The sequence below is a fragment of the Carcharhinus amblyrhynchos genome, chromosome 28 (genome assembly GCF_965287045.1).
Source record: "Carcharhinus amblyrhynchos chromosome 28, sCarAmb.v2.hapA, whole genome shotgun sequence".
NCBI lineage: Eukaryota > Metazoa > Chordata > Chondrichthyes > Carcharhiniformes > Carcharhinidae > Carcharhinus > Carcharhinus amblyrhynchos.
Window position 1 is genome coordinate 28,509,514 of NC_137351.1, and position 10,287 is coordinate 28,519,800.

Consider the following 10,287-nt stretch of genomic DNA (forward strand, 5'->3'; position numbering starts at 1 on the left):
AGGGTCCTTGATTCTGCTGGCTGTTTAGCTGAGGCGATGGGAAGTGTAGACGGGGTTAATGGATGGGAGGCTGGTTTACATGATGGACTGGACTTCATTCACAACCCTTTGTAGTTTCTTATGGCCTTGGGCAGAGCAGGAGCCATACCAACCTGTGATACAACCAGGAAGAGTACCTTCTATGCTATGGTATATCTGTAAAAATTGGTAAGTGTTGTAGTGGACATGCCACATTTCCTTAGTCTTCTGGGAAAGTAGAGGCGTTGGTGGGCTTTCTTAACTATAGTGTTAGCGTGGAGGAATCAGACCAGGTTGTTGGTGATCTGGACATCAAGAAACTTGAAGCTCTCAACCACTTCTACTTCATCACCATTGACATAAACAGGGTCCTCCACTATGCTTCCTGAAATCAATAACTATCTCAGATTTAGTCAGGTTGGTTGAGGGATAAATATTGATCAAGACATCAGGGAGAACTTTCTTCTCTTCAAAAAAGTCCCATGGTAAGATCATATCATAGAGAGGGTAAGCTGAGTGCTGCAATTTCAGAGAGTGGTTAAGAGCAGAATTCTCCCAGCCAGGACTAAGCCCTGTAATGGGGATGGGGAGTTTTCCCACTGCAGAGGGTAGCAGGAAACCACGCTGTATCTTCCATCCCCGATGTAATTAATTGTACATCCGGGCTGGAGGATGTGTCATCTTCTGTGGCAGGGGAGGCTTGATTGTGCATGTCCTGCCCTTGTGTCTGGGTGCCCTTTTTAAGAGGTGTCCAACATCACTGAAGACAGAAGATGGATCATAGAATTATAGAAACCCTACAGTACAGAAGGGGGCCATTCAGCCCATCAAGTCTGTACCAACCACAATCCCACCTAGGCTCTAACCCTATAACACTCATACACCCTGCTAATCCCCCTGACATTAGGGTCAATTTAGCATGGCCAGTCAACTTAATCTGAAGTTGGAAGATGGACCTCCTCAAGGACACCGAGGTTGGCAAATGCATCTGATAGCTACACCCCTTACTCACTGCTGTAGTGTCCCAGGCTCCAGGGTAATCCCCATCCCGAACTCTGGGGGCAGCCTCAGGTGTTCTTCAGGTAAGTCCCAACTTCTACATGCCATGTTGTTCCAGATGTCTCCAGGACCGGCCTGTTTTCCCGTTGGCGTCACAGAGAATTGGGCATGCGGGGATGATTCCTGTCGGGATTTCATCTACAACCAATTAGCGAGATGCAACTCGGTTCCAATGCAGCCGCTGGCTAGTTTCTCAATCTGCCGTGGCAGCACTAGCAGAATATCCTGTGGGCGAATTCACAGAAAACAGATTTTTGGGTCTCCCACCGAATTCTCCCCTCCAGCCACTGGTGGGGAGGGGGGAAGCGCGGCATGTGACAATTCCACTCCATGTTTGTTTGAAATCAAAGTGGTCCATAATGGCCCGAAACAGAAAATGTTGTAAATACTCGTAGGTCAAGCTGCATCTGCGAAGAGAAGCTGATTTAAAGTTTCAGATTGATAGGGCGACACGGTGGCACAGTGGTTAGCACTGCTGCCTCACAGCGCCGAGGACCCGGGTTCAATTCCGGCCTCAGGTGGCTGTCTGTCTGTGTGGAGTTTGCACTTTCTCCGTGTGTGTTTCCTCCGGGTGCTCCGGTTTCCTCCCACAGTCTAAAGATGTACGGGTTAGGTTGATTGGCCATGCTAAGTTGACCCTAGTGTCGGGGGATTAGCAGGGCAAATGAGGGTTATGGGAATAGGATCTGGGTGGGAATGTGGTCGGTACAGATTTGATGGGCCGACTGGCCTCCTTCTATACTGTAGGGATTCTATGATTGATGACACAGACTGATGAATGGTTGAATCCCCTCGCTCCGTCCACAGATGCTTTGCCTGACTTGCTGAGTGTTTCCAGCAGCTTCTGTTTTTATTTCAAATTTCTAGCATTTGCTTTGTGTCCATAATGGACCAATTGGACTTTTTCAACCATCTGAAAGATTCATGGTTACCTTTTACTGGTGGCAGTGTTTTAATTTCAGAGTTTTGAAACTGGATTTGAGTTATCCAACAGTCACAGTGGGGATTCATCTCATTACTAGCAAATGCAACTTAACAGCATGGTGGCATAGCGCTTAGCACTGCCTCATAGTACCAGAGACCCAGGTTCGATTCCCTGTGTGTGTGTGTGTGTGTCTCTGCTTGAGTGGAGTGGTGTCATGTGCACAGTCTGCATGTTCTCCCCATATCTGCGTGGGCTTCCTCCAAGTGCTCCAGTTTCCTCCCACAATCCAAAAGACGTGCTGGTTAGGTGCATTGGCCACGCTAAGTTCTCCATCAGTGTACCCAAACAGGCATCGGAATGTGGCAACCAGGGGATTTCACAGTTACTTCATTGCAGTGTTAATGTAAGCCTGCTTGTGACACTAAAGAACAGAGCAAATTACAGCACAGGAACAGGCCCTTCGGCCCTCCAAGCCTGCACCGACCATGCTGCCCGACTGAACTAAAACCCCCTACCCTTCTGGAGACCATATTTCTCTATTCTCCAATACTATTCATGTATTTGTCAAGACACCCCTTAAAAGTCACTATTGTACCTGCCTCCACTATCTTCCCCCGGCAGCGAGTTTATTCCATTAAAAACAAGTAAGAACAACTTCAAGAATTCAAGAGCAGCTTCTTTCCTGCTGCCATCAGACTTTTGAATGGACCTACCATTCAAGTCAGAGGTAGGCTCTTTACTCAGAGGGTAGTAAGGGCGTGGAATGCCCTGCCTGGAGCAGTTGTGGACTCGCCAACTTTAGAGCATTCAAATGGTCAGTGGATAGGCATATGGATAAGATTGGAATAGTTTAGGTTAGAGGGTCATTAGATCGGTTCCCCTGGTCGGCGCAACATCGAGGGCTGAAGGGCCTGTACTGCGCTGTAATGTTCTATGTTCTACCTTGCATTAAGTTGATCTTTTTCTCCACCCCAGCTATGACTGCAACACTGCATTCCTCACTCTCTCGTCTCTTCTCTATGAGCGATGTATTTTGTCCGTAGAGCGCACAAGAAACAATACTTTTTATTGTATGTTAATGCATGTGACAATAAATCAAATAAAAAATAAATTACTTAAGTTCTAGCAAAACTCTAGTCATCAGTCAGCACGGGACACAAATGTGTAGTTGCATGTTGAGATGGAATGCACTGAAATTTTTTTACATAGATGGTTATCGTTTGAGACATATCCCTTGATTCTTGTCAAAGTAATGTTCCTAAGAGCTTGTGATCACTGGTGTGAACAGGAATGCAATGTGGATTGGTTATTCAACTTTGAAGCTCCAATTATAGTTGGTGAAGAAAGGGTTGTGGGGGCAGGCATGAAGTGAGGATTGTCACGTGATGGCAGAATGCTGGAACGTGAAAACAAACTGAGGAAAGAATAGATAGGGGCGAGGCCAGAGTTTAAACGCTCCACTGAGAGCCACAGAAGTGCAGAGCCTTGGTCCACTTTAAATTTAAGCTATTATTTGATTTCATCCTTGACCTCTGATGATACTGAGAAAAGTTATGGCCATACCCGATTCCAGCTCCAATGATGCTATTTTAAATGTCAGCTGCCTATACTAAGAATAGCCACAGAATAGTGAAGACCTTATTCTTTGGAGTGTGATGTTCCTATGGGGGCCAGATTACTTACACTCACCTCTCCACATCTTTGGTGCCAATTGAACAATATTAACCCAAAGATGGTTTGAGGAAAATGAAATATTTCTCAATGTCCATCACTTAGTATAAGACAGCCAGCTTTGTTCAGGGCAGTTGTTGTTTTGGCAGCGGTGTTAAGTTTAAAAATTGGCAAGCCGTGTTACAGCTTTATAAAACCTTAGTTAGGTCGCACTTGGAATATAGTGTTCAATTCTGGTCGCCACACTACCAGAAGGAAGCTTTGGAGAGGCTACAGAAAAGATTTACCAGCTTGTTGCCTGGTATGGAGGGCATTAGCTATGAGGAGAGGTTGGAGAAACTTGATTTGTTCTCGCTGGAATGACAGAGGTTGAGGGGGCGATCTGATAGAAGGCTACAAGATTATGAGAGGCATGGACAGCGTGGATAGTCAGAAGCTATTTCACAGGGTGGAAGATTCAATTATTAAGGGGCATAGATTTAAGGTGTGAGGGGCAAGTATTTTATGCAGAGGTGGTGGGTGCCTGGAACTTGTGGCTGGGGAGATAGTGGAAGCAAATACAATACAATGACTTTTACAGGGCGTCTTGACAAGTACATGAATAGGATTGAAATAGCGGGACGTTGTCGCAGGAAGGGTAATGGATTTTAGTTCAGTCAGGCAGCACGGCCAATGCAGGCTTGGAGGGCCGAAGGGCCTGTTTCTGTTCTATAATTTTTCTTTGTTCTTTGTTTAAGACAGAAGCTTCTTTATTTTCTCCCTCTATTCATTCATGGGGATGTGGGTTTCGCTGGCTGGGACACCATTTGTTGCCCATCCTTAATTGCCCCTTGAACTGAGTGGCTAGCTATGCTATTTCAGAGGGCAGTTAAGAGTCAACCACATTGCTGTGGCTCTGGAGTCACACAAAGGCCAGACCAGGTAAGGATGGCAGATTTCCTTCCCTAAAGGGCATTAGTGAACCGCAATTGTTTCACAGCAACCAGCAATGATTTCCTCTAATTGCAGATTTTTATTGGATTTAAATTTCACCATCGGCCATGGTGGGATTTGAACCCAGGTTCCCATAGCATTACCCTGGGTGTCTAAATTACAAGTCAAGCGACAATATCACAATGCCACTGCCTCCCCCGATATTGCTTTGGCCTGATGTTGCCTGACTTCCTATGGCCCTCGTAACTGAATTCAATATTATAATATCTGACTGGATGCTACAAGTGGCTCTTTAATGGTTTAAGTTGATTAAATTTTTTGTTAGCCCCACTAATGTCGCCAGAAAGGTTTCAAGTTTTGTCTCCTGTGAAGCATTTTGTGATGTTTGGTATTCTATGTTAAAGGCATTATGTAAGTATTAGTTGTTTTTGAACTAAGTTTTTCTCAAATATCAGGTTAAGCCTGGTCTTAATTAAGGTTACATTTACCTTGTAGAACTGATGGAACATAATAGAGCAAATGGAGCCTAATTGAAGATTAATTTTATTTAATGTTTGCAATTTAACAGCCTCCAGTAGCTGAGTTTTGGCAGAACAGTCCTTGTCTGTCTCAGCCCTCTATGTATCCAACCCTAAAATTTCCCATTCTAACATTCCACATGTCGGGCAGCATCCGAGTGACAGGGACCAGAGTTCACTCTTCACGGCTGATGCTCTTTCATCAGAACAGAGGGCATCTGGAAGGAGAGGAGGGCATGGCAAGCTCCCTGTCACATCCCCCTAGGGTGGCATGGTGGCACCGTGGTTTGTACTGCTGCTTCACAGTGCCAGGGACCCAGGTTCAATTCCCAACTTGAGTTACTGTGCAGAGTTTGCTCATTCTCCCCGTGTCTGCATGGGTTTCCCCCGGGTGCTCCAGTTTCCTCCCACAGTCCGAAAGACATGCTGGTTAGATGCATTGACCATGCTAAGTTCTCCCTCAGTGTACCCAAACAGGTGCCGGAGTGTGGTGCCTAGGGAACTTTCACAGTAACTTCATTGCAGTATTAATGTAAGCCTACTTGTGACTAATAAATAAATCTTAACTTTATAACCCCCCCCCCCCGCCTGACATCGTCCCTTCCACCCCTTCCCCCCATAACTCGGGCTCCCTCAATCCTGATACTCACACCACTTCCCGTGAAATCGCGCCCTCTGGCAGCCTGGAAAAACCGCGGAGCGTGACGGACTGGAAAAAAATCTGCCAGGATCTCAGGCCCCACCATAAACACCTGGCAGGAAAGGAAGGAGTGGGCAGTGGCAGCCCTGGGTAGAGAATTCGCCACCCCACAGCCCAAATTTACCAGCATTCTTTGCTGTGGTTTTGCAGCAGGAGAATTTGTCCCAAATGTTTGAGAGGAAATATATACAGCACGTCACAAAAACCTTATGGAACCAGGTGACAATATAAATAAGGAAGACTCAAGTTTATATATTAAATGCTGACTGATTATTACTGTCCTTTTATCTCTTCCCGCTGCCAATGACCCTGCCTAATCTACAGGCTCAGTTTTCCCACATTGGAGCATCTCTTCATTCCAGGACTCCTTACACATACAGAGTACCAGAAGAGGCTCGTCTGGTCTTCCTAATAATAAATGGACTCTATGCTATTTTGCCACAGTTACTCGCCTGCAGGTGTATCAATAACCCAGAGTTTTTCTTGAAGAGAAAAGAAGACCCGAAGACAAAGTGAAGCGTCAGCCCACTAATACCGACATTTTGCCGCCTTGCTCACCCAAGGCTCGTAAGACCCCGCCCGAGGCCAAGGTAGAATGCCGTTCTGCGAGCCTTGCCCGCCCCAATTTCAGGGCGGGCGTGCCGGTAGAATTCTGGCCTAAATGTTTTATTTTTCCGTCCAAGTTGCATCATTTGCGAACGAATTAGGTATGCAGATTAAATGTTAGAGTAAATTCCTAATGAAGCGAATTGTATTGGTGCTTTGTAAATGAAATGTTTTTTTTTCTATTTTGGTATTTATACTGTTCTTCCGAGTTTATTGTCATGTAAAGTTTTGGACCTGTGGTGTTTAAGAGCAATTGTGAAATAATTACTCATTATTAATCTTGGGAGAAGTGATTTCTGATATAAGATATATGGTACGCTCCATCAAGTTCTGTGCTCACTGTGTGTACGATGCGATTTGTTCCCAAGTATCAGCCCTGTGTAATGAGACCCATGATGTGGAGATGCCGGTGTTGGATTGGGGTAAACACAGTAAGAAGTCTCACCAAAGTCTACCAAATAAACCTGTTGGTGTTGTGAGACTTCTTAATGAGAACCAAGCAGAGGGTGGGAAGCTTTCCTTTTATTAATTCATGGGATGTGGTATCACAGGCAACATTGGCATTTATTGCTCATAGCTGATTGCCCTTGGGAACATGGTAGCAAGCTGCCTTTTTAAAACATTTCTACTCCACTCTTCAAGTTGCAAAACCAATGTGCAGAATGGACATGGCAAACCCTTAGTCAAAAACCCATTCAAATTCAAATTGAATCCAATCGCTAGTCCCCATAAGAGAGAGACAGACATATACACAAGGTCCAACTGACAAGACAAAGCACTGCCCCTTGATCTTGGGCTTGCTCTGACACTTGATCTTAAAATAGCCTTTCTTTTTGCACCTTTTGGTACTTTATTCCCAATCAGTAATCCAATTTGGTCTTTGGACCAAATGTGAGACAAAATAGATCCACGCTGACAAGACATCCCATCTCGGTCAAACAAGATCCAAGTTGACAGGATGAGACATTGCAGCCCCTCCCGGGTTGAATCTGAGCTTCACCTTAGCCAAAAGGCCCCAGATGGCTTTAAAAAAATTGCTTCAGGCAAAGCCTCAGTTTGTCCAAGACCAGATACTACACTTGATCTTAGCTGAAAGGCCGAGGAGCCTTCTTGATTATGACCAAGTGGCTGAATGGGTCTTTCCAGAGGGCAGTTAAGAAATAACATCATTGCTGTGGGGCCTGGAGCCACGTACAGGCTAGATGGGGGTAAAGACAGTGGATTTCCTGATTCCATTAATGAATCAAAGCATCTTTTATGACAATCTGGTGGTTTCAAGGTCATTGTAACTGAAACTAGCTTTTTCATTCTAACTTTATTTAATTAATTTAAATTAAATCCTTGAATTGCCGTAATGGGGTTTGAATTCTGGGTTGCTGGTCCAGTAATAGGAACCCATCTGGTTTCAATCCCCGTTTCAATTTGTTCTGGTCTTGAACTCGTTCCCTAGAAGCAGATTCAATGGTAACTTTCCGAAAGGGAGTTGGATACTTGGAATATTTACAGGGCAGTAAGGAAAGAGCTGGAGAGGAGGGGACCAACCGCATAGCCCTTTCAAAGAACCACCTCAGGCTGATAATATTCTGTCTCAGAAGATTCTGAGAGGTTCCGGACACTGTGCAGATATTGGCTGGAATTTTACAACCCTGCCGTGACAGGATGTGCTGTGGGGCAAAGCCCGTTGAGCTTCGGCAGGACTGGATGATCCCAGTGGGACTGGAAATTCCCGCCTGTTGATATTGGAGTGACATCAAATGATTTACTGCAATAAATCTAGAGCTCCAGTTGTATGCTACAAGCACAACCTGTATGGGTCACTGCTGTGATAATTCATCCAGGCAATGTGAAAATAACAATCTGTTTACAAAAGGTAAATTGTGTGGATAGGCCTTTCTTTATTAAAGGGAATCCAAATGATACATTGTGGTAAGAGCTTTCATCAAATATAACATGGTGATGCATTTATTTCTAGTGGCACAGTGGTTAGTACTGCTGTCTCACAGTAAGAAGTCTCACAGCACCAGGTTAAAGTCCAACAGGTTTACTTGGTAGCAAACACCACTAGCTTTCGGAGCGCTCACTGCTCCTTCGTCAGGTGAGTGGGAGTTCACAAACAGGGCATTTAAAGACATAAACTCAATTTATAAAATAATGGTTGACTCTCAGTGCCAGGGACCCAGGTTCAATTCCAGCCTCGGGTGACTGTGTGGAGTTTGGACATTCTCCCCGTGTCTGCGTGGGTTTCCTCCGGGTGCTCCGGTTTCCTCCCACAGTCCAAAAGATGTGCAGGTTACGTTGATTGGCCATGCTAAGTTGACCTCGTGTCAGAAGAATTAGTGGGGTAAATGTGTGGGTTATGGGAATCCCTGGGTGCGATTGGGGTCAGTACAGACTTGATGGATCAAATGGCCTCCTGTACTGTAAGGATTCTATGATATAGCAATCAACTGGAGGAAATGACCAGTTGGGTGTATTTGGATATACAAGTATATATTGCTTCTGTCTTCAACTGTATCTTAATGATGGTTTTCTCCAATTGTAGATAATTGTTTAGACCGATTACAGTCCTGTGAAACACCTTGGGACTTTGTTTTTATTGTCCAGTACCACCTCTTGTCCCACAAACAGATGCTCCTCCAGTTCTCATCTCTGTGCTGGCTACATGTTCAAAAATAGCCATTAGAAGGATGTGAGGGAGGAACCACTCAAGGATATAAGGAAAGAGTAGTGGAATGGGGCTAAACTCCCTTTGAAAGAGTTGGTGCATACTTGAAGGGCTGAATGGCCACCTTGTGAGTGGTATCATGCAGAACCCTGTGCTACCCCAATTTTCATCGCTCCATCATTGGTGGTTTTGCTTTCAAGCTGCTAAAGTCTTAAACTCTGGAATCATCTCCCTAACCTGTCTTCCTTTCAGTTTAAAGTTTATTTATTTATTAGTGTCACAAGTAGGCTTACATTAACACTATAATGAAGTTACTGTGAAAATCCCGCAGTTGCCACACTCCTGTTCGGGTACACTGAGGAAGAATGTAGCACAGCCAATGCACCCTAACCAGCACATCTTTTTGAACTATGGGGGGAGACCAGAGCATCTGGAGGAACCCACGCAGACACAGGGGGAACGTGCAAACTCCACACAGTGGCCTGTGCCGGGAATCAAACCCAGGTCCCTGGAGCGGTGAGGTAGCAGTGCTAACCATTGTGCCACTGTACTGCCCTCATAAAGGCATGGTGGCACAGTGGTTAGCACTGCTGCCTCACTGCGCTAGGGACCTGGGTTCAATTCTGGCCTTGGGTCACTGTGTGGAGTTTGCATGTTCTCCCCATGTCTGCGTGGGTTTCCTCCAGGTTCTACGGTTTCCTCCCACAGTCCAAAGATATGGCGGATAAGTGGATCAACCACGCTAAATTACCCCTTAGTGTCCCAAGGTGTGTTGATTAGCAAGGGAAATATGTGGGGTTATGAGGATAGGGTGGGGGAGAGGGGCTGGGTGAGATACTCTTGTCAGAGAATCAGTGCAGACCCGATGGGCTGAATGGCCTTCTTTTGCACTAAAGGGCCTCTATGTTTGTATTCTATGATTCCTGCCTCTCTGATAAAACGGTTTCACGACAGCAAGAATGAGCTGTAGACACAGCAGAATAAACTAGCAATGTCATTCGATCTGCCTCTGTAGACTTACAATGAGCAATATTACAGCTCTTGTCATTCAGCGCGGACATCAGCTCCCTCGTGTGGTTCAATTCTGTTTAATCTTAACATCATCAGCCTTCTGCAGATTCTTCAAACTGGCGGGTAGTCAGAGGGGGATGGTGATCAGTCACAAAAAGACAAATCAGAATATTTAATGGTG

The 10,287-nt window shown here is 45.3% G+C and overlaps 1 protein-coding gene across 1 annotated transcript in view; it reads left to right on the plus strand.

The window, feature by feature from the left end:
- The window catches only part of LOC145359602 (transmembrane 6 superfamily member 1-like), a 58,980-nt gene extending 49,972 nt beyond the window's left edge, over positions 1-9,008 (plus strand). Inside the window, exon 10 of the mRNA XM_080214295.1 lies at positions 6,149-9,008. Within this exon, the coding sequence (XP_080070421.1) occupies positions 6,149-6,340 (192 nt within the window). The 3' untranslated portion in view covers positions 6,341-9,008. The remainder of the gene's footprint in view (positions 1-6,148) is intronic.
- Positions 9,009-10,287: the final 1,279 nt, after the last annotated feature.